General features: G+C 40.5%; 2 protein-coding genes across 2 annotated transcripts in view; both read left to right on the top strand.

Moving 5' to 3' along the window:
• Window positions 1-24,881, top strand: part of DNAH6 (dynein axonemal heavy chain 6) — a 244,011-nt gene that overhangs the window by 132,286 nt on the left and 86,844 nt on the right. Inside the window, exons 39-47 of the mRNA XM_035001185.1 lie at window positions 1,753-1,974; window positions 2,836-2,983; window positions 4,792-4,949; window positions 6,378-6,509; window positions 9,429-9,600; window positions 12,210-12,356; window positions 12,924-12,997; window positions 14,704-14,858; window positions 18,845-19,076. Of these exons, the coding sequence (XP_034857076.1) occupies window positions 1,753-1,974; window positions 2,836-2,983; window positions 4,792-4,949; window positions 6,378-6,509; window positions 9,429-9,600; window positions 12,210-12,356; window positions 12,924-12,997; window positions 14,704-14,858; window positions 18,845-19,076 (1,440 nt within the window). The remainder of the gene's footprint in view (window positions 1-1,752; window positions 1,975-2,835; window positions 2,984-4,791; window positions 4,950-6,377; window positions 6,510-9,428; window positions 9,601-12,209; window positions 12,357-12,923; window positions 12,998-14,703; window positions 14,859-18,844; window positions 19,077-24,881) is intronic.
• LOC118007924 (60S ribosomal protein L12-like) lies at window positions 21,438-22,175 on the top strand. Its single transcript, XM_035001184.1, has one exon. It carries the CDS (start codon window positions 21,638-21,640, stop codon window positions 22,133-22,135), a length of 498 nt encoding a protein of 165 aa, XP_034857075.1. The 5' UTR covers window positions 21,438-21,637; the 3' UTR covers window positions 22,136-22,175.

Raw genomic sequence — 24,881 nt, 5'->3', positions numbered from 1 at the left:
TGTATAGTGGGGCTAATGTAAGTAAATAAAGAGTGTGGTGTTAGCACAAGGGTAGACAGATAGACCAGACAGGTAGATCAGTGATTTATTTCAGAGCAGGGTGGAGGTATGGCCAGTATTGATGGGGAAGGGGAAGAAAGGAGCATTCTGAGGTTCTGAATATGTTCTACATCATGATCCAGGGGTAGTTACGTTGATATTTACATATGCAAAAACACCTTAAACTGGACTCTTAAAATCTGACAAAAGATGTTATATCTCAAAAGTTTTTTAAAAAATAGAATAAGATAGAAAATAGAGTGAATTGCAGACAGTAGCGGTAAATATTATACATATTCATAGACACACATATGTATATAGGTACCAGGTCACCCTGTAAAATGGATTTCTTATTAAGAGTTGCTGTCAGGGGCGCCTGGGTGGCTCAGTCGTTGGGCGTCTGCCTTCAGCTCGGGTCATGATCCCAGAGTCCTGGGATCGAGCCCCACATCGGGCTCCCTGCTCCGCGGGAAGCCTGCTTCTCCCTCTCCCATTCCCCCTGCTTGTGTTCCCTCTCTTGCTGTGTCTCTCTCTGTCAAATAAATAAATAAAATCTTAAAAAAAAAAAAAAAAAAGAGTTGCTGTCAGGGGTGCCTGGGTGGCTCAGTCGGTTGGGAGTCTGCCTTCAGCTCAGGTAATGATCCCAGGGTTCTGGGATCGAGCCCTGAGTCGGGCTCCCTGCTCAGCGGGGAGCCTGCTTCTCTCTCTCCCTCTGCTGCTCCCTCTGCTTGTGCTCTCTCTCACTCTTTCTCTGTCAAATAAATAAATAAAATCTTTTTTAAAAATTAAAAGAAAAGAAAAGAAAAAGTGAAGCTTTTCATAACCTGGCCCCTGTCTGTGTTCCCAGATTCATCTCTCACTGTACATACTGCTCTTGTATTTCCCAGTATGCGTGGTATTTCCCATGTCTTCAGCCTTCTCTTCATCCTCCTTCCCCATCCCATTCCTTCTTTGCCCATAGCACTCCTGCTTGTCCTTTAAGTCTGAACTGTAGCTTCACCACCCCTTGGAAGCTTTCCTGAATCTCCAGCCACCACCATAAACTCCCCTGCAAGTAGAAATGAATCATCCTGCCTTTGCAAATGTACTAACTCCATTGGAATCTTAATTCTCTGTAATATTAACTGATATGCTTGTGTTCCCCCCATGTGAATTTCAAGGTTATTAAAGGCAGAGACTGGGTCTCATTCAGCATTTGCCTCTTCCACCAAGCACAGTAGTCAGCAAGGAGTAAGCCCTTGAATGATGACTTGAATTGAAAATGCTTTAAAATTCTAATCTAATGTGTCTTTTTTTTTAAGATTTTATTTATTTGAGAAAGAGAGAAAGAGAATGAGACAGTACAAGCCAGGGGTGGGACAGAGGGACAGGCAGACTCCCTGCTGAACAAGGAGCCCAACACAGGGCTCAATCCCAGGACCCTGAGATCATGACCTGAGCCGAAGTCAGACACACACTGACTTGAGTCCAACAGGTGCCCCCTAATCTAAGGTTTTAATATAATCAATATATCAAGATTTTTGTGCATTGTATTGCATGGTTATGTTTAAAGTATTAGACTGATACCTAAGAAAAGAAAGAGACAGAGAAAAAAGAAAAAGAGAAAAGAAACCCAAATACATTCCTATTCTATGACTGCCTTCGTTTATGTATGACTTTTTCTATTGCTGTGTAACAGTCCTATTAAAAGTGATATTTGATTTTATACTTCAGCTGCCCAGTTCTGGTGATCTGTGGAGCATCCACATGGACTTCGACACCAAACGGCTGGATCCCTGGGAACGAATCATACCCACCTTCAAGTACAGCCGAGATGTTCCTTTTTTTGAAATGCTTGTCCCCACAACGGACACAGTGCGCTTTGGGTATCTAATGGAAAAATTGCTGGCAGTCAGGCATTCAGTGTTGTTTACGGGAATAACTGGAGTTGGCAAGGTAGGAAACCTATCTGAAACAAGAAGGTCTGTCCCAAAATGAGGGCATGGTGGACTTGGAATTGTAAGCCCCAGAAATAGCACATTATTTTTCAAAGGAAATTCTTTTGAATTTTGATCATTTTTTAGGAAGAATGTAACTATGCTGAATCTGTATCTATCTTGGGAATTACTCCAAAGTTTGCCAGTTTCTGAATAAATCCTTGGGGTCAATACCTCATAAACCAGAGGACCCTTTGGACCAGTGTTTTGGGTTTGGGGGCTTTTCAGTCGTATCCCTTGGAATTTCTGAGGCTGCCACCACACAGGTTAGGGTGGGAACAGGGTGGTCAGAACAGTTTGTGTCCCCAGAGGACTGTTGATAAAGGCCAGTCCGTGTCCTCCTGCCCATTTACTTCTACCCGACACAGCAATGGGGTTTGGAAAAAAGCAGAGCATAAAGGGAAATGTTGATTGTTTGGTCTCCTTGGCTTGGGGAGAGTCCACATAAACAGAGATTGACTATTGACCCTCTACATTATTTTGGGTTTTTTCTTCTCTTTTTTTCCCCTCTAAGTTATTTCTAAAAGAGGTTTGGGTTCTTCTAGGACTCGTGCTACCAAATTGACTTGGATAGGAACCAAGGTGGATTTTGGTATAAAACTAAAATAAAAACTTTTGCTAAGATAGAGCTGGTTAGACTATCTCTTTGGCTCTGATAAATATAATTAAATGGAATCTCCAGGAAGAAGGTAGACATTTTGATCTAGCTTTAACCTATCTCCTTTATCCTGTTTCTTTATTCATTGTACTGGATTATTACTGATGTGGACAATTGAAAGATATATTGAATACATATATTAACATATTTTTTAATTTAAAGTCTGTCATTGCAAAAGGATTGTTGAATAGAATTCAGGAATCAGCCGGCTATGTTCCTGTTTATCTGAATTTTTCTGCTCAAACTTCATCTGCAAGAACACAAGAGATCATTGAGTCAAAACTGGAAAGGAAAAGAAAAAATATACTAGGTAAGAGTGATCATTTTTATTTGTCTTACCCAAATTTTTTATTAAACTAATAATCACAAAAATACTGCATGTAATAAAGTTACAAATGGATATTTTCTTTGCTTATTTTATTTGTAAAGGTGATTCTGTGAATGGCATTCTTTCCTGGGCTGTATATCCAGACATCTTACCATTAGCAATCAAGCAGTGTATTTCTGTCATCACCTTCAACTCAGAACATCTTCAATCTCTCCTCTCTGTGGCTTCTCCTCTCCACACATGCTTTCAAACCTGCATTGATTTCCCTTTATTTAAAACAAACCAACAAACGACTTTGTATCTGGTGCACTGAGTTATCCGAACTCTGCAAGGAATTGCCATGAGACTGTCTAGGTTTTGTCTTCAGTCAGTGCTTTCAGCCAGGCTTTGTGGGATCTCCCTCACCATCCCATATTAACTGCTTAGATAAAGAGCATAACTTCTGGTCACTTGCAGCTATTTTGAGTCAGGTCTAATGTAAGGTTTCAATCCGAAACCCAATGTAAAGCTCTTCCTCTCCTCTGTCGTGGACCTGGTTTGTGGCTCATTGTGCTGGAGGTGCAGCAGAGCACGGGGTGCCCTTTTGCCCTTCCTGGCCCTCCTGTAGGAGGCTCTGGTGTGTTGGGATGGGAGGAGGAGAGGACAGGACAATGTTCTCCCTAACTGGCATTATATGGGCCTTCGTGTGGATTGTCTGCTTCTCTTGCTGGTGCTAAACGACAGTCTGTGCTACCTGTGTGGCAGGCTTCCAGGAGCAGCTCCCTGAGGGACTCCCCAAAAAGATGTGCACAGGTCAGGCACTGGCCTCCCCATTGGAAGGTTCCCTAATGTTGGGAATCAGGGTCCCAGCCCCTACTCAGGCCCACCCTCCAGCAGTACATCTTGCAGTCCTTGCTGCTGGGTCCACTGGCCAGCCCACAGCCCTCCTGGGTGGCGTATGAGGCCAGCTCGAGCCCAGCTGCCTTCCACATTCGCCATTATCTAACGGGCCCTCTGTGCCAAGCTGTGGGGGTACCAGCTGCTTTACTGTCTCCTGTCTATTCCCTTTTCCCTACTCTGGTAGGCACAGGGCAATTGATGCCAGTCTCTCTGGTGGGAGACCCATGTCTTTCTGAATGATTCTCTTTGAGCCCCTCACCACTTCTGTCCAGCTACTTGGCTTCTGGGATCTGGAGGATGGAATGGGGCACTGAGTTTGCCTTGGTTCCTTCAATGTTGGCAAGTACTGGATGCCAGAGTGGGTGGGGTCACCTCTGCTTACACTGTTCTCTTTTCTCTGTCACTACTCTTTTTTTTTGACTAGTGTGTATATTGATGTTCTCTAAGTTAAATATGGCATTGTGAAGTTCCACCATATTGGATTTCCCTTTGATGTGATCAGGATGCTTTTGAATATCCAGCCCTGTTTTCCCTGGGGAGGGTGGTGCAATGGCATTTATGTAAGGAAACTTTTGGAGTACTTCTGTTTCCTGCTCTGAAAAGAAAGTGACCTTCCTCACCCCATGCCAGGCCACACAGCTGGGGAGAGCAGTGGCAGTGACTGGGATTGAGAAAGATCCAAACCTGACTGGAGAGCTGGCAGCATCCTGCCCCTCTGGGAGTGAGGGTGGGGGCCCACCTGACAGTATGGGTGTCTCAGCCCTATCCACCTCTCCCTGCTGGGGCCCTCGTCACTCAGAATGTGTGCATTACAACCTACGGGGTGTTCACTGAGTTCAAAGCCTTACCTGAGCTTTGTCTTACATTTTCCAATGGCAAATCTTAATTCTTAAATTCATTTTGTTCCCCAGGAGCACCGGGAAACAAACAAGTTGTGATTTTTGTTGATGATTTAAACATGCCCAGACTAGATCACTATGGCTCTCAACCTCCAATTGAATTACTTCGGCAGTATCAAGATTTTGGTGGATTTTATGACAGAAACAAATTCTTTTGGAAAGACATACAGGTTACTTTAGGTTTTAAATTACTTTGTGTGTTTAAATTTAAACAGTAAGAAAAGATGGTGTATTTGTTTGCTAGGGCTGCCATACAGAATACCACAGACTGGGTGACTCAAACAACAGAAATTTATTGTCTCCCAGTTGTAGAGGCCGGCAGTCTGAGATCAAAAGGTCAGCAGGGTGGGTTCCTTCGGAGGCTTTTCCCCCCGGCTTGCAGATGGCAGTCTTCTCCCTGTATCTTCTCGTAATCTTCCTTCTGTATCCGTCTGTGTCCAAATGTCCTCTTCTTATAAAGACATCACCCATACTGGATTAGAGCTCTTTAGAGACCCTATCTCCAAATATAGTCACATTCTGAGATACCAGGAGTTGGGCCTTCAATGTATGATTGACCAGGAGAAGAGGAGGACACAATTCAGCCTCTAACCTACAGCCTTGGTGTATGTGACTCAATTTATTTAATCTATTTTAAATTCTTGCCCTGCTAATTTATTCAGGAGATTCAGGGACAAGTGAGATAGGCCTATCTCCCCAAGGACTCAGCTTCAGGGGATAGATGGACACATGTATTTATAATGCAGGGTGATGAGTGGAGGGAGGCAGGGTGGGCACTGGTTGAGGATGAGAGAAGACTTCCCAGAAGAGATGATGTTGGAAGGGGATTTTGCAGTCCGAGCATGGCAAGCAAGGGAAGGGAGCATTTTGCATCTTGAAGCAGGGAGTGTGGAACACCACGGTGCTGTGGAATGTGGGCACCAGAGTGGCAGCAGATGCAGAGGTCAGCCCAGGGGGCCCTGGTACCATGATAAGGAACGTGGATTTATCCTCTAAGAGATGCACAGCCTCTAGAGGAACTGTTATGGAAAGATTCCCTTGGCCACAGGGAAGGGTGGTCTAAGAGGAGGCAAGACCAGAGGCAATTACAGTATCATGTATAGGTCAGTTGAAAATGTTATGACCAGAGGCTCATAGGAACCCAACTCTGTAGTTCCCCCCCAGGAGCAATGGTTCACTGTGTGTAAATTCAGTGTTCCATGATTTTATAGAACATAACTACAACAAATAACAAGAATCCATGATACTTAATATTTGTTGAACGAATATCTTTTGACCTAACATACAAATTCTTAACCATCTTTTAAGATTACATTTTTACATCGGTGTGTTTCTACAGATAGAAGCGTTAGCTGAATGACCTTGAACAACTTAACCACCCAGGGTCTTGATATTTTTATCTGCAGAATGAGGGTAACAGTAGAGATCTCCTGAGGTGGTTATGAGGATTAAGTCAGGTAATGTGTAGGAGGACATGAGGTAATGCTGTCACGTGGTAGGTCCTCAAAAGAAGTGTTGGTTCTACGTCCTGCCACCGGTATGGGCAGCTGTCGTCTCCTGCTTGGCTGGGTGACTCGCATGGGTTTCTTCCCACCCAGGATGTCACGATCCTATCGGCATGTGCACCCCCAGGCGGGGGCCGCAACCCTGTGACTCCCCGCTTCATCCGCCACTTCAGCATGCTGTGCCTTCCCATGCCCTCAGAGCACAGTCTGAAGCAGATTTTTCAGGTGAGTGGGAATTTAAACCTAGAGAGAGAGAGAGAGAAAACGTGTGTTCCCAAACTCCCACAGTCAGAATAGGCTGTTGTGTTTCTGAGGAGCCCATCTGTCCCTTTGCTGAGCAGAGAGCAGGTAAACACAGGGACCTCTGGGCAGTAGCTGACGGGCATCTGCATCACTGCCTTCTGTGTTTGTGGCCCCAGAGAGAGTTTCAGGAATGCAGAAAGACTGCCAAAGCCTTTAAGGCGGGCTGTATCATGGGCCCATGCCGTTCAGCACTCAGCAGATCTCAGGTGCTATCCCGCCCCCGCCTCTGTGCTCCTCTCATACCTGACCAGCTCCCCATACATGGGCAAGCTCAAGCGCCACGCACCTGACCCAGAATTCATTGCCTCGCTGCCACCACCACCTCCAACAAAAACAACCACCCCTATTTCTTCCACCTGTACAAACTTCCCTAAAGGGCCACTTCCTCAACCTTGAAGTGGGAAAAATAACCGTGCCTGCCCTGTAAGGGCTTAGCAGAAGTGTTCAGTAAAAGATGCAACATTATTTTGAGTAGGATGTTGAGAGATCGTGAAGCAGCACGACTAGAGTGAGCGTGCCATAACCAACCACAAAGGCTCACCGAGAAGATAGGGAGCTGAGCCTTGGGGAACAAGACTTGACAGGGAGGAACAGATCCTGGGAACAGAGGCACACGGGCAAATGCAGTCACAGGGGCGAGAAATGGTAATGTGGGCATACAAGTGGAATAAGACACTTAGGTGACTGCTCTGGAGAAGCTGACTTTGGCAGTAAATCGCCGAGGAGCCAAAGAGGGGCAGTGACACATTCATACATGTCTTACTGTTTACTTAGTGAAAATGTATACACCAAAAATATGCATCACTGTACATTCTAAAGGTAAACTAAGCAGCACACAACAAATTAAGTTGATAATGTTGTCATTAAATTAGATATAATTTCTAATTAGAAAGGTATGACAGCAGTAATTGAAACCAATGATCAACTCCATGAAATACTAACAGTGTGCTCATGCCAAAGCATCCTTCCCCCAGACTGTGGGAATTCTGGCTCTATCTTGTGTGCATATTCTTAGTAGAAGCTTTTTGAAGTTGCCAAATATGTCATGTAAGCCAGACCTTTGAATAGAAGACCAAGCTGTGGTCCTCAGTAAACTCTATAAGGACATGCTAATTTTAATTTTTGAATATAAATTGAGTAGCCCTTAATTTCATTTATTAAAGAAATATTTATTGAGCATGTACCAGGGGCCAGACATTGGTATTACACTTTTTTAATTTTTTATTGTTATGTTAATCACCATACATCATTAGTTTTTGATGTAGTGTTCCATGATTCATTGTTTGTGCATGGTATTACATTTTAAACAAAGAAGATGCCATCCTTGTCCTCATGTAGCTTCTACCATGGAGACAGATAATAAACAGATAAATGAACTAATATGTATTATATTAATACTATATATATAAAACTATATAATATGGTTATATATGTACTATATTTATAAATACAAATTTACAATGGATGGAGAAGGAACAGACTAGAATTTTAATTTTTTTATATATAGTGTACATATGTATAGTAAAATTTTTATTTTATATATATTGGGATGCTCCTACTCAAAATATGGGCCATATGGAGAATGGTAAACTCATGTTGGGGGCCCAGAGGGGAGTAGCTCAAAAGATAGTCCTCGTAGGCTGCTAAAACTAATGTTCAATGAGGAGGCTCATTGAAACAAATACTTGGGTTTATTTTAAAATATCTCCTATATGAGAATCCGAAATCTAAAGTCACAAGGACTGACTTACAAGCATTGATGTGCATTCTGGTGCCATCCCATCACCATTGTGATGGGAATTTACCTATTTAAAAATCTGTAATAATTGTCCCAAGCATCTGGGTGCAGTAGGCTAGCTAATAAATATGTACTCAGAGATTGTGGCAAGTTGTATATGAGAAGATGAGAGAGCCATAAGAGACACTGAGAGGAGGAGTCAGGGAAGGCCTCTGCAAAGAGATGACAGGTAACCTAAAACACAGGAGTGAAAAAGTCCCTGGCAGCAGAGAGCCCTAAGGAAGAGGGTGGGCGTGGGAGATAGCTGTGCAAAGACCCTGAGGAGGGGAGAGAGCCTGGGTGGTTAGGCCCGGGCGGCTGGGTCATGGTGAGCAATGGGGAAGAAGACAAAGTGAGGGGCTGGGCAGTGCCTGATCTTCCTGACCAAAGGTAACTGAAGGGAGACAGGAGTGGAAATGGAGAGGCAAGTAGGAGAAGGAGGGGCTGAAGAAGCCCAGATGAAAGAGTCAGGCCTGGAATGGGATGATGTCCGGGATCCAGAGAGATCCCGGATATGCATTCAAGCTTGACTGTGGGGACAGAGAATGGAAGGTGTCAAAGGAGACTTGCAAGCTCCTGCTCTGAGCACGGGGTGGGGCCATATGCCGAGACAGGGAAGCTGAAGGGGGGCGGGTTGTAGTTACAAGTAAGTTGCACTTTAAACAACAATTCCATGGAATTGTTGGTCATGCACCCATAAATATCAGAGAGAGGCCCTCAGCTCATTTCCAGATGAGTTTGGGTACGCCACAATGAACCTCTGGACCCACAGGAAGCAAAAGTCTAAATTACGTGGAGAGTAAGTTCAGTCAGTTCACTGGTCAGATACAAATGCTGCTCAGGCATCACCAGACTATCACAGAAGACAGGAGTGAGCCCATTTTCGGCGACATATTCTGAAGGGAATGGCAGAGTTTTATCACCCATATGTCCTTGCATTGGCATTCGGCTTTCTAATTATTATTAGAAAAAGCATCATCAGATCTGGAGTATTTGAAAGATGAGAAATTTTTGTTGTTTAAAAAAAAAAATCTAACCCTCTCACATTATGTTACTTGTTCTAGGCCATCTTAAATGGCTTCCTTAGTGACTTCCCACCAGCTGTAAAGCAAACCGCAGCAAACATTGTAGAAGCCGCAGTTGAGATTTATAACAGAATGAGTGTTGATCTTCTGCCAACACCAGCCAAGTCCCATTATGTCTTTAACTTGAGAGATTTATCCAAGTGTGTACAAGGTAATGTATGGAACCCTCATTCTTTGACCTGCACCCTCCCTTCATTTTCATTCACCCCAATCTCTCAGAATTATATGTCTATGAGTGTCTGTGCCCCACCTAGAAATCCCATTACATGTTCCCTATTCAATTCACCCTCCACCCCCACCGCAGCCTGATGACTTCACAGCTTTCCTTAGACCACCAGCATCCCCTTCCATTTCTGGCTCCCAGCTGATGACCTGTCTTTTTATTTCACCAAAAAAAAGAAAAAAAAAAATAGAAGAAATAGAACCAGAACTGCCTCATCTTCCAGTTATCCCAGACCACTTGCATCTGCCTTTCCTCCTACTGCAGTGGCTGAGTTGTCCCTGTTCCGGTCATGTGCCAATACCCCATCTGACACATTCAGTGTCCCCCTCCCCTTCAGCCTACTCAGGGATTTTGCTCTTATGTTGTATGGTTCATCCTGTGTGCCATGTATACCTATGTGTAGAGTAAATATTCTCCCTGTCCCGCTCTGCACTGTGTCGTGAGAAATGAAGTGTCCCCAGAGAGAATGAACATTTCAAGGACTGCTATACATCACTGCTTTTGTTGTAACTTGATATTATTAGAACTGCATTTACAGTTATAATTTATATTAATACAGAGTAATCAGAGTAATTTGGAATAGAAGCCAGAAGGACCAAGGGCATTTGGTGAGGACTGAACACTGGAAAAGAATGAGAGAGGGAATTCGTGTTTTGAAAACAGGGTAAAGGTCAGGGGTGGGGGTGGGGGGAGTTACTGGATGAATATATATGTATACTAAAGAGATGTGACACTCCTCACTTAACATGTTGCAACCGAATGTAATAGAGATGAACATAGCCTATACTATGAAGTCTGACCACTTCACGTGTTCAGTGAAAGAAATATCACAAAGCAAGAAAAAGGTTTTTGTCAGATAATATGTCCAGTTTTGCTTTCAAAAAGTGAGATCACCATTATTCTTTTTTTCTTTTTTTTAAAATTTTATTATGTTATGTTAGTCACCATACAATACATCATTGGTTTTTGATGTGGTGATCCATGATCCATTGTTTTCGTATAACACCCAGTGCTCCATGCAATACGTGCCCTCCTTAATATCCATCACCGGGCTAACCAATCCCCCCCACTCCCCTCTAAAACCCTGTTTCTCAGAGTCCATAGTCTCTCATGGTTCGTCTCCCCCTCCGATGCCCCCTCCCTTCATTTTTCCCTTCCTTCTCCTAATGTCCTCCATGCTATTCCTTATGTTCCACAAATAAGTGAAACCATATGATAATTGACTTTCTCTGCTTGACTTATTTCACTTAGCATAATCTCCTCCAGTCCCATCCATGTTGATGTAAAAATTGGGTATTCATTCTTTCTGATGGCTGAGTAATATTCCATTGTATATATGGACCACATCTTCTTTATCCATTCATCTGTTGAAGGGCGTCTTGGCTCTTTCCACAGTTTGGCTATTGCGGACATTGCTGCTATGAACATTGGGGTGCATATAGACCAATGGAACAGAATAGAGAACCCAGATATGGACCCTCAACTCTATGATCATATAATCTTTGACAAAGCAGAAAAAAACATGCAATGGAAAAAAGACAGTCTCTTCAATAAATGGTGCTGGGAAAATTGGACAGCCATATGCAGAAGAATGAAACTCGACCATTCTCTAACACCATACACAAAGATAAACTCAAAGTGGATGAAGGACCTCAATGTGAGACAGAAATCCATCAAAATCCTAGAGGAGAACATAGGCAGTAACCTCTTTGACATCGCCTACAGCAACTTCTTTCAAGATACATCTCCAAAACCTAGTGAAACAAAAGCAAAAATGAACTTTTGGGACTTCATCAAGATAAAAAGCTTCTGCACAGCAAAGGAAACAGTCAACAAAACAAAGAGGCAACCCACAGAATGGGAGAAGATATTTGCAAATGACACTACAGATAAAGGGCTGGTATCCAAAATCTATAAAGAACTTCTCAAACTCAACACCCAAAAAACAAATAATCAAGGCAAAAAGTGGGCAGAAGAGATGAACAGACACTTCTCTGAAGAAGACATACAAATGGCTAACAGACACATGAAAAAATGTTCATCATCATTAGCCATCGGGGAAATCCAAATCAAAACCACATTGAGATACCACCTTACACCAGTTAGAATGGCAAAAATGGACAGGGAAAGAAACAAATGTTGGAGAGGTTGTGGAGAAAGGGGAACCCTCTTACACTGTTGGTGGGGATGCAAGTTGGTACAGCCACTTTGGAAAACAGTGTGGAGGTTCCTCAAAAATTTAAAAATAGAGCTACCCTATGACCCAGCAATTGCAGTCCTGGGTATTTACCCCAAAGACACAGATGTAGTGAAAAGAAGGGCCATATGCACCCCAATGTTCATAGCAGCAATGTCCGCAATAGCCAAACTATGGAGAGATCACCATTATTCTATGTGTGTATACCCACTAGGGAAGCACCCACCTCTGGTAGTGTGGGGATAAAGCTGGATTTCAGCAGGATTTTCTAGTTAATTAAACTGTTACTAGATATTTCACAAATGTAGAAGTTTCCTTTTTCCTCTTTCTTCAAAAACAGGTATCCTCCAGTGTGATCCAGGAACAATAAGAGAAGAAATACAGATATTTAGACTCTTTTGCCATGAATGCCAAAGAGTTTTCCATGACCGTTTGATTAATAATGAAGATAAACACTATTTCCATACTATTTTGACAGAAATGGCCAGTAAATATCAATCGTTATGTACCTGTTCTTTTTCTTTCTTTGGTGGGGGGCCTAGAAAAGCAATTTGATTTCTATAAAGAAAAATTAAAATGAGCTTAGATAAGGTGAAGCAAAATGAGTTTTAGTCATTCATGGGTAAAAGTTTTTCTCTTCAGTGACTCAAATATGTAGAAATATGTGAAATATTAGGAAAATCATTTTATTAAAATTCAGGAAGAATTAATATTTTAAATTCAGTATGCAATTTTAAGTAGAAAAGGGAAAGAGAACCAGTATTTTGTCTGGTAAGAAGCCAAGATATCTCTAAAGTACCTCTTATTTATTAAATATATATTCAATATCTATTATTTAATAAAATTTTTATTAATATTAAACATTCTTAATCTTAAATCCAGGAGATTATCAACCAAACTAAAATGGTGTGGTATCAACATGGCTTTCTCTCAACTTTCATTTACTAGTTAAGCCCTCTAAGTAAAGTAACAGCTGATATTATTCTGTATATCTTATTGAAACACTGCATTCAAGCTTATCATATATCACAAATTGATTTTGTTTTTTGAATAGATAAGCATTTTGGAATTGCAATTGGCCTGGAATATTTTTTAAATAGACCCATCATCTTTGGAGACTTTATTAAGGTGAGTATCTTGAACTGACTTGCCTATATTTGAAGATAAATAAAGCACTTACTATTTTACAGTTCAATTTCATATTCAACAAGAACTTTGCATCTGTGAAGATTAAAGATCTAGACCATGGGTCAGCAAGCTATGGCCCATAGGCCAAATCTACCCCATTGCCCATTTTTGTAAATAAAGTTCTATGGACACACAGCCACACCCACCTGACTGTGTGCTGTTCTTTTACATGGCTGTTCTCACATGACAAGACACAGAGGGGAGGTAGCAACAGAGGAAATATGACCTGCAAAGCCTAAAGTACTTATTATCTGGCCCTTTAGAGAAACAGACTGCTGACTCCTGATCTAGTCACATTCATTTTGGTAATAGTTTGAATCAGAGACCCATCAAGTTTTTGATTTGGAAGGCAACAGGGAGGGTTAGTTTCTTAACTCAGGACTGGCATTCTCCCGCTTACTGTATTCTGTGTAGCTGTTCAGCCTGTGCTCACACACTTCCAGCAGCTCAGTAGGTAACCATGCTGCCCTCCTCATTTCAGGGTAGCTCTCATCAGTAGCAAAATTTTTCTGACATTATGCTCCTCAGTTTGTACCCCCAATAACGTGTACCCACCAGCCCTAATTTTGCCTTCTAGAACCGCCTTGAATAAGTCTCCTTCTAACCATCCTACCTATGTTGATAGGTAACCATCTCGTTTTACCAAGTTGACTTTTGTTTGGGTACAACATTCCTAGTGTCTCCAAGAGGGCAGGGGCTGTGTCTGTTCTGTTCACCCTAAATCCCCAGCTTCCCGCACAGAGCTAGGTATAGAGCAGGCTCTCAATCAGTGCTGGTTAAACAAAAGCACGAACTTGTGTTTATATTGTATGTATGCAATTACCTCATCACCCTGGTAACCCCTATCAAATAAAAAAGATAAATAATTTATTTACATGCAATATATCTATTTAAATGTATTATTAAAAACAAAGTCCAAAGTTTGTTTCCAGGTGGTGATTATATTTCCCATGTGTTTCTACTGATACAATCATCAAATGGGAGAATAAAGCAAAGGGAAAACAACAGTTGGACCCTTCTTGCATTATTTTAGTCACTGGCTCCAAATGAAAATGCCCCCAGGGCAGTTGCCCCAGCAAAGAAAAGACCACATCCACAGGTCCACACAAGACATCAAACAGGAACTCAATTCCTTCTAGTTCACCCCAAATTTCATTCTCCATGATTTATTTAATCAGATGACTGCTGTGTAAAAACTACATGTAGTTCTGGCATGATTGTTTATGACCATAACAGTCTGGCATGCATCATTTTCAGCCCATTTAGCTTCTCTGATGTCAACAGCCTGAGAGCAAAAGTACAAACCCAAAGTAAGGTATAGCAAGAAAAACTGGAAACCTATTTCTGAGCTGCTGTATGAATTTTATAGCAAAGATCATTGAAATTCCAATGTACTGTTTGAAGTTAAATGAAATGGATTTTCAGTTACTATGAAAATCTGAGTTTCTTAGTCCCATTTCCTTGGGTTGAAAGCCTTGCGCATATATATATATGCAAATATATATACAAATAAATAAAATATGCACGCAAATGATTACATAGTAACATGGATAAAATAATGTTCCCTCCTAAGGTTATGAATGTTGTGTATATTTCTGTGCCATAATTGATCTAACGTGGTCCCTCTCCCATAAATCATCTTATAGTTTGGAGCAGATAAGATTGACCGGATTTATGATGACATGCCCGATATGGAGAAAATCGCAAATGTTCTAGAGGACTATCTTGATGATTATAACCTTACAAATCCCAAAGAAGTAAAGTTGGTGTTCTTCCAGGATGCTATAGAACATGTTTCAAGGTATATACTATAAGGTGCCCAATAATGCATTAATCTAATTTCTTGTGTATTAAAAGGTAAGAATTAAGTCATACAAAAGTCTTTAGATTTCTAGATGAACAAAGGCCTATTAGCAAATCTTGCCATAATGTAAAAGTTATTTTATATATATATATATATTTATTATTTATTTATTTATTTTAGAAAGGGGAAAAGAGAGGAGAGCAGGGGTGGGGAGGGGCAGAGGGAGAGGAAGAGAGAGAATCTGAAGCAGGCTCCACACCCAGTTCGGAGCCCAATGCAGGGCTTGAGCTCAGGACCCTGAGATCATGACCTGAGCCAAAATCAAGAGTCGGACGCTTAACTGACTGAGCCACCCAGGTGCCCCTCCTCATATATTTTAAATATAAGTGGCATGAACTTTCTATGGAGTCCCAGGGGTTATTTTTGCTAAATATTAATAGGTTGTTTTTGTTTGTTTTAAATGCCCTGTCTCATTACAAAAAAGGATCTAAGGTAGTTTACAGAGATACATGTACAGTATGACAAGGCTGATTACATGCATGCCTAAAGAAAGATGGGTTTCAAGATTATAGCAAAATGAGTGAAATCCAAGGGTTGTAGATTCCATCTGCTTATGAGTCTGACTCTCACCCCCCAAAGTTTCCTTTGAGAGATATCCCTGACAAATAGGTATCCAGCCTGAATATCTGCAGTCCTTGGGGCATACACCACTTTTTTTTTCCAAATTTTAATTCCAGTATAATTGACATACAATGTTGTATTAGTTTCAGATGTACAATACAGTGATTCAACACTTCTGCACAGTATTCAATGCTCATCATGACAAGTGCACTCTGAATCCCCTTTACCTATTTCACCCATCCCCCCCTCTGGTAACCATCAGTTTGTTCTCAATATTTAAGAGTCTGTTTTTTGGTGTCCTTTTTTTTCTTTGTTCTTTTGTTTTGTCTCTTTAATTCCACATATGAGGGAAATCATAGGATGCACCACTTTTTTTACTTTTTTTAAATATTTTATTTATTTGTCAGAGAGAGAGAGAGAGCACAAGCAGGGGGAGCGGCAGGCAGAGGGAGAAGCAGGCTCCCCACTGAGCAGGGAGCCCAAAGCGGGGCTCGATCTCAGGATCCTGGGATCACGACCCAAGCCAAAGCCAGACACCCAACCATCTGAGCCACCCAGGCGTCCCAGGATGCATCACTTTTTAAAGTGCATCTGTGTACTGTTGGACAATTCCAAGTATTGAAATGACGCTTCAAGGATGATGCCAAATCTGCTCCCTGTGACATCTGGTATCTGTCCCATCCTGTGAAGTAGTGACAATAACGGCATGAATATAAAACCATGATACGGAGTATCTCCTTTAACTGTGATAACGCCTCTCTGCAGCTCAATATCCTAATCTCTCTACTAATAAGACTCAGAGAATATTCCAGTGGTCATAATCAGCCCCTGCAACCCTTGGTGGCTTCATTAGTTCATGATCTCATGGTTCCCAGTGGTTCTGTCTTGGGGTCTCAATGCAGTTCAAGTCAGACAGCAGCTGGAGGGCCTGGCACACCTCTGCCTCTGTGCGTACTGCCTGTGTCTCTTACGCGGCGGCATCAGGGTGTCCGGGCTTCTCCCATGGCTCCGGGCTCCCAAGCTTGTGCCCTGAGAGTGACAGTAGAAGCCAAATGGCCTCTCACGACTTAACCTAGGAAGTCACATAGCATCCCTTCTACCATAATTCTGTTAGTCAACGGAGTGGCACATGCTCACCCCGTCCACAAGAAGGGGTCAGAGACTCTATCTCTTGACAGGATCAAAGAGCCAGTAGGACCAGAAATAGTACTGCAGCCATTTTTGGACAATACTGTGTACCACAGAGAGATCCGGTGAATTGTCCAAAGTGCGCAAGCTAGTGAGTCATAGGCAGAGAATCGCATCCAGCCCTTTGACCCTAACTTGGCTGCAGGTGCCTCCACCCAAAATGGATCCAGTTTTTTCATTACAGCCCTCCAAATATTTGAAAATTGTGACTAGGTTCCTCTTAGCGCTTGTATTCTCTGGGCAGATATAACCCAGATCTTCCACTATTGCCTGTTAGGGATTATTTCCAGCCTCAACATACTGAGTGCTTGATAATTTCTCCACGTTCCACTTAAAATGTGACACCCAGACTTTATACGGTATTCTCTGGAATCCGCAGTGTGAGGTGTGTGTGAGGACAGGATCTCCCATGGTCTGCTATCATAGCAAGATTTTAATGACTGGTTTTTTTCCCTTGTCAACTACATTTTAGTATTGCATCGTGTTAATTTTGACTGTTAAATCCTAGGATTTTTTTTTCTATAAACCATAAGCAATCAAGTCTTTTACCTTTCCTCTACTTCTGTTTAATTAACTCTAATTTGAGAATTTATTTTTGTCACAACTCCAGTGTTATACAATAGTTTGTCACTGGGTTGTCGAGATACCACTTGCTTCTCATCTATCCCCCTGCCGACATACCCACACGCTACCTCCTAACAACGTTTATCCTATAGCTCACATAGGCCCTGAGCCTGTAAAGAAAAAATAATGGCAGTACTCTGTCTGAGAAACTTCCTGGAGAATAGACCAGATGATAGGCAAAGTCAACTTAATTTTATTTATAATCTTTCTGACTTTTGTGAAAGAAAATCACCAGGCTACTCAAGGATTGCTTAAAATATTACAGGAGGAAATTAAAAGCCATTTGTAGAATGGAGGAGATTTGGTTTTCAGATACACAAAGGGCTGCCATGTGAATAACGATGTAGACATCTTTTTCTAAAGAGGATCAGTAGTTAGGAATTAGAGTAAACAAATTTCTGCTTGTAAGAGTTTTCAAATACCTACTGCTGAGTAGCAATAGAAAGGGCTTCATTATGAACATGAATTATGGGACAATTACTAAATATTCAGTAATTTAGCAGATACTACGTTTCCATTTGTTGGTGACATTTTAGACTTTTTTTTTTTTTTTTTTTTTGCATAGGATAAGTGGATAAAAGCCTTCTCAACTCAGGAAAAAAAAAAATTGTTTTTACTTTAGAGCCTGTGTTTTCAAAGGGCAATTTGCTCCAGGCTGTTTCCACCTATTACATATGCCCAAAGTTGTCACCACACTTCAAGGATGGTAAAACAGATCTCTGTGAAAATGTAAGCCACTAATGAGGACAGCCTTCCCTTGTCTACTACAGTAGAGAAAATGTAACCTTGGAGGATTTCTAATGAAGAGGGTTTTCTATCTCTGGATATGTAAGTTGACAGGAAGAAGAACACTGGAAACAGAATGGACAAGTTATTTGTTTTCAATAATCTAAGATGAAAATAATCAAATTACTGTACTATACATGAAACAAGGAAAGAGTAACATATAAAATGCAAGATTTTTATAATAGTCAATATTTCATCTACTGTCGAACATGTGCACATTATGGAAAACAATAGCAAAACATTATTACATATCCCTTTACCTCTCAATTTTATACCTACCTGGGTGACTGAAGAGAAATAAACAATGATCTGTTGTGCCTTCTGTTAGATGTGCCACTCTGTTAGAGACGTAACAGTGGAAATGGTGCCTAAATCACCTGTTTGCTTACTGTAGGGGAGGAGTTGGCAAAAGATCCTAGGAAAGGAACCAACAAACCTCTTTTATAAAGGGCCAGGTAATAAATATTTTAGACTCTGCAGGTCATATGGTCCCTGTCACAACTACTCAATTCTGCCATTGAAACACAAAAGCAGGGCGCCTGGGTGGCTCAGTCGGTTAAGGGTCTGCCTTCAGCTCAGGTCATGATCCCAGGGTGCTGGGATCGAGTCCCGCATCAGATTCCCTGCTCAGCGAGGAGTCCCTCTCCCTCTACTCCTCCCTCCTGCTCGTTCTCTCTCTCTCTCTAATAAATAAATAAAATCTTTTAAAAAAAAGAAAGAAAAGAAAAGAAATACAAAGTCTTTCTCTACTTTGCTGCCTGCAGGATTGCCCGCATGATCCGTCAGGAAAGAGGCAATGCCCTGCTTGTTGGAGTAGGAGGCACAGGAAAGCAGTCTCTTACAAGACTTGCAGCTCACATATGTGGTTACAAATGTTTGCAAATTGAACTGAGCCGGGGATATAATTATGACAGTTTTCACGAAGACCTGAGGAAGCTGTACAAACTGGCTGGTGTAGATGACAGGAATATGGTCTTTCTCTTCACGGACACCCAGGTATATGTTTAAATAGCTAAATACAAGTGTCATGATCATGAGTGTGCTTTGAATAGTTTGTATGATGTAGTTCAAGGAACCGTTCCCTTGGATAGCAGATATCTTAGACCTTGTAAAAGACTTTTATACTACGTTTTCATTTATTTTACCAACCATTTTGTTACCCTTTAAATTCCGAGTAAGTAAATATGATCAAAGATTAAGGGAGTGAGAGAGGTTTGAACTTTTCTTTGAGAAGGACATGGGTAGTAGAAAGTAATAAATTGTTTCTGTAGCAGTAAATATAAGGAAGTTATTCCCTAACTGAAATCAATTAGGGAATATGCCTTACACAAGAAAAGGAAAATAATGATGTCTGTTTTAGGGTTAAATTAACTTTAAAATTAAAATAGGATTACATGATTACATTTATGTCTATAAGAACCAACTTAACTGATCTCGAATTTATTCTAAAGAAGAAAATTTTCTACATTGACTATACTTGGGCATTTCAACGTTAGGGAAAATAAACTTTTATAGAAATTAGGCAGGAATAAAAAAGTGATAGATCTGATGCATAAATAAATTATTTTAAATTAAGTACAGTCATAAAATGGGAAAATATTTTTAACATCTGTGACATGCAGGGAATTTATATCTGAATATATAAATATTTTTTCACAAATGAGAAAGGACCCATAGCCAAATGTATATACACCACCAGCTCTGGCCACCAACAACAATTGAGTGGAAAATAAAGCAAGCAGAGATGATTATCCACAGAGCAAAGCCAGGGGGCCCATTCAGAAAGGAAACTTGGTGTACAGGTTGGCTTGAGTTAAGACCACAAAGAGAGAGCCTTTCTGGCCTTGGAGCCAGTTCTCCTGTTCCACCCTGGCAGAGAAACTAATTTGTAACTTCACCCATTGCTGAACACAGCTTTTAGCCCACCTGACCAGAAACCTAACCAGAGTACATGAGAAGCTGCATGGCCCATCTAGCAGCTCTGCTCCCTGTCTGCAAAGCAGTGGTTTCATCTGGCCAGAGAATTCAGGGCACAGCCTTGCTTGATTTAGGTCCCCAAACAATGAGCCATGAGGGCCTTGGGTCTCACTCCACTGCCCCACCAGGACAGGGAAGCTAATTCATAGCCTTACCTGTTACTGAGTATAGTACCCAGTCCCAGCCATCTAGGAAGCCAGACCAGAGAATCTAGGCAACCACATAGCCATCCTACAACTTTGCTTGGGGAGAGAACCAAGTCAGCAGTCCTGTCCAACTGTTCTCAGCCAGTATACCCCACCTCCAACCTCAGAGCTTGGGCAGTGGCCTCACCCCAAAGTAGACCCTGACAGCAAGCCCCACCTGCTCAAGGATTGCTAGCTGACATGTCCAGAAATCCAAACTAAGCAGACTGATGAGGAATTGTCTCTGCCACAGTGAACCTGTAAAATCTGGAAGAGGTGACCGCTTACTCAAATGAGCAGATACCAGTGTAAGGAATCAAGGATCATGAAAAATGAGGTAAACATGACACCACCAAAGAAAATGAACAAAGCCCCAATAACTGACCCTAAATAAATGGGGATCGATGAATGTCAAATAAAGAACTCAGAATAATTCTCTTGAAGAAATTTAGTGAGCTCTAAGAACACCCAGACAACTAAACAAAATTGGGAAAATAATGGATGAACAGAACAAGAAGTTCAGCAAGGAAAAAGAAACCATCAAAAAAACCCAAATAGAAATCCTGAACTGAAAAATACAATGACTGAACTGAAGAATTCAATGGAGAGCTTCAAAAGCACACTTGACCATGCAGAATAAAGAATCAGTCACTTAAAAGACAGGACATTTGAAATTATCCAGTCAGAGGCACAAAAAGAAAAAAGAATGATAAAGCCTACAGAACTGATTGGACATAATGAAAAGAAATAATGTCCAAATTATGAGAATTCCAGAAGACAAGAAAGAAAAAGAAACAAAAGAATATATTTAAAGCAATAATGGTTGAAAACTTTCCAAACCTGGAGAGAGAAATGGACATCCAGATCCATGAGGCTCAAATAGGTTGAACCTGAAAGGGGCTACACTGAGACACATTATAATTAAATATATAAAGAACTCATACAACTCAATAGCAAAAAAAAAAAAAAAAAAAAAAAAAAAAATTCAATTTAAAAAAATGGGCAGAGGACCTGAATAGACAGTTTTCCAAAGAAGACATGCATATGTCCAACAGAACAGGTACATGAAGAGATACTCAACATCAGTAGTATCAGGGAAATGCAAATCAAAACCACAATGAGATATCACCTCACACAATTACATGCCAACAAATTGAATAACCTGGAAGACATGGATAAAATCCTAGAAACATATAGCCTACCATGGCTATCATCAAAAAGACAAGGGACAATAAGCATTGGCAAGGATGTGGAAAAACAGGAACCGTGTGCACTGTTGGTGGGAATTAAATTGGTGCAGCCGCTTTCTTTTGGCTTTCGGCTCAGAGGAGGCAAAGGCGCAACTGTCTTTGGTCATCCCGAATCCGGGTTCATCCAACACCAGCCACCTCCGCCATGCCACCTAAGTTCGACCCCAGTGAGATCAAAGCCGTGTACCTGAGGTGCACCGGTGGCGAATTCAGTGCCATGTCTGCCCTGGCCCCAAAGATCGGCTTACTGGGTCTGTCTTCAAAAAAGGTTGGTGATGACATTGCCAAGGCGACTGGTGATTGGAAGGGTCTAAGGATTACAGTAAAACTGACCATTCGGAACAGACAGGCCCAGATTGAAGTGGTACCTTCTGCCTCTGCCCTAATTATCAAAGCCCTCAAGGAACCACCAAGAGACAGAAAGAAGCAGAAAAGCATTAAGCACAGTGGAAATATCACTTTTGATGAGATTGTCAATATTGCCCGACAGATGCAACACCGATCTTTAGCCAGAGAACTCTCTGGAACCATTAAAGAGATCCTGGGGACTGCCCAGTCTGTGGGCTGTAATGTTGATGGCCGCCACCCTCATGACATCATAGATGACATCAACAGTGGTGCAGTGGAATGCCCAGCTAGTTAACTACAAAGGAAAATATTTCAATAAAGGATCATTTGACAACCCCCCAAAAAATAATAATAATAATAAATAAAAAATAAATTGGTGCAGCCACTATGGAAACCAGTATGGAGGTTCCTCAAATACTTAAAAGTAGAACTACCATATGATCCAGCAATCCCACTTCTGGGTATATAGCCAAAGGAAATGAAAACAAGATCTCAAAGAGATATTTGAACTCCCATGTTTATTGCAGCATTATTCACAATAGTCAAGATATGGAAACAACCTGAGTGTCCATCAATAGATGAATGGATAAAGAAGATATGGCATGTATACACATACACACAAGTATACACACACAAAGACCCATAATGGAGTATCATTCAGCCATGAGGAAGAAGGAAATCCTGCTGTTTACAACATGGATGAACCTTGAGGACATTATGCTAAATGAAATAGTCAACAGAGAAAGATAAATACTGTATGATATCACTTATATGTGGGACTAAAAGAAGCCAAACTCATGGAAACAGAAAGCATAGTGGTTACCAGGGGCTGGAGGATGGGGAAAATGGTGAGATGTTGGTCAAAGGATACAAACGTCCAGTTATAAGATGAATTAAGTTCTAAGAATCTAATGTACAGCATGGTGACTATAGTTAACAAAACATATACTTTAATGTTGCGAAGAGAGTAAACCTGAAATGTTCTCACCACAAAAAAGAAAAGAAAAGAAATGGTAATTATGTGATGTGATGGAAGTGTTAACTAATACCATAGTGGTAATCATGTTGCAATATGTAAGTGTAGCAAATTAATACATTGTACACCTTAAATTTACAAAATGTTATATGTCAATTATATCTCAATAAAGCTGGAAAATAAATACAAATACAGTCTTTTTCAAATGAAAAGGAAAAGACAAGCACATCAATAGAAGATATTTTAAAATGTAATAAAATGTGAATAGAAAGTCCCCACCCCCCAAAAAATATATATATATCAAGGGCTTTAAACACCTGAAGAAATGTTCAGCCTCACCAGTAACCAGAGAAATTTCAGTAAAGATAAATGTCAGGGGTTGGCCTTGCACACAGACAGAGGTTAAAAAATCATAATATGCGGTATTGACAAAGGTGTCAGGAAACAGACCTTGCATAGACCTCACTTGTGAATTAGCAAAATCATCTGGAAGGTGATTGGCAATATGCAGTTAAAGCCCTTAAATTTCTCTTACCTATAATCACAACTGCATACAAAGTTGTATGTACAAGAAAATCTAATACAGTATTTTAAAATAACAGTTTATTTTAAGTAGCCTCATTTTTCAATGAGAGAGTCACACAAGTAAATTGTGCTGTAATTATACAATAGGACAGTTTGTAAAAAATTTGAAATTACTTTGTGGAAATACACATTAATTAATGTGAAAAGTATTTATGATGTGTTGTTACATCATAACACATATACAATTCATCTACCATATAGGTTCTTTGGTTTAATGTATAACTAAACAGATATGCTGTATACACAATTAGAAAATGTCTGGGTCATGGGATTGTGAGTGATTTTTTTATTTTCTTAATTTTGTTTATCTGTAGTTTCTTATTATTCTGAAATCAAAATATTTCTTATAGAAGTTTAATGTTGCTTTTAAAAATTAAGCAAGTTATATAAAAAGGCTCTAAGTATTAAAGCTCCAAAGATCAAGTCAGATTGTCTTGTTCCACTTTAAGCAAACAAAAGGCTATTATACCCTTTTGAAAGCCCCAATCAATCTCAAATGTTCTATGTTAATGGAGAGTAAACATAACCATAATAACTGAAATTAATGTGTGTATGTATGTATATATATATATATAAAACTATTATAAATATGAGAAGTTGAGAGAAACAAGACATTAAAAATTTTAATTTGCTATTTCTAGCAAATACAAAGTAGTTATAAGTATGGTTAGATAATATGAAGAATATAATTTCTAAGCTGGAATTAATGGCTATATACTACATTTATATTTTACAAAGAAAGTAAATATTTTCTAATACTACTGAAGGTTTACAAAAATTGATCATATGTTAGACTTAAACAAATTTTCAAGAAATTCAAAAAAGCATAAACTACAGTGATAACATTCTTTGTCCACGCTCTGATCAAAGGAGAAATTAATGATGTGGCTCAGGACTTTAAAACATTCATATAGGGGTGCCTGGGTGACTCAATCTTTTAAGCATCTGCCTTGGGCTCAGGTTATGATCCCGGGGTCCTGGGATCAAGCCCGGCACTGGGGTCCCTGCTCAAAGGACAGGGAGCCTGTCCTTTCTCTCTCTGCCCCTCCCCTCACTTGCATGCCTATGTGTATATACTGGGGAGCCTGCTTCTCCCTCTCCTCCCTGCTCATGCTGTCTCTTGCTAGCTCTCTCTCTCTTAAATAAATAAAATCTTTAAAAAATTTTTCATATAAAAAATTCCTGAGTCAAGAACATCAAAATTTAAATCTCTATTTAGAGAACAGGGAAAATGAACTTAATATAAATAAAAATCTGTGAATGCAGTCAAACAGTTCTTAGGATTAAATTTATAGATTTGAATAAAAAATTAGAAACTACATATATTAGTTGACTTAAAAGTTCAGGAAAATAAAGATCACAAGGTAACAACAACAAAAAGTGAATAATAAGATAAAAGCAGAAATAAGTAAATCAGGACAAAGAACTAACTAGTGTTTGCTCTTGGGGAAAATTAACAAGACACAATTATGCCAACTTC

Source organism: Mirounga leonina, unplaced genomic scaffold (assembly GCF_011800145.1).
Source record: "Mirounga leonina isolate KUSES-001 unplaced genomic scaffold, KU_Mleo_1.0 Mir_125, whole genome shotgun sequence".
Lineage (NCBI taxonomy): Eukaryota > Metazoa > Chordata > Mammalia > Carnivora > Phocidae > Mirounga > Mirounga leonina.
This window is presented reverse-complemented; position numbering and strand designations above follow the sequence as displayed.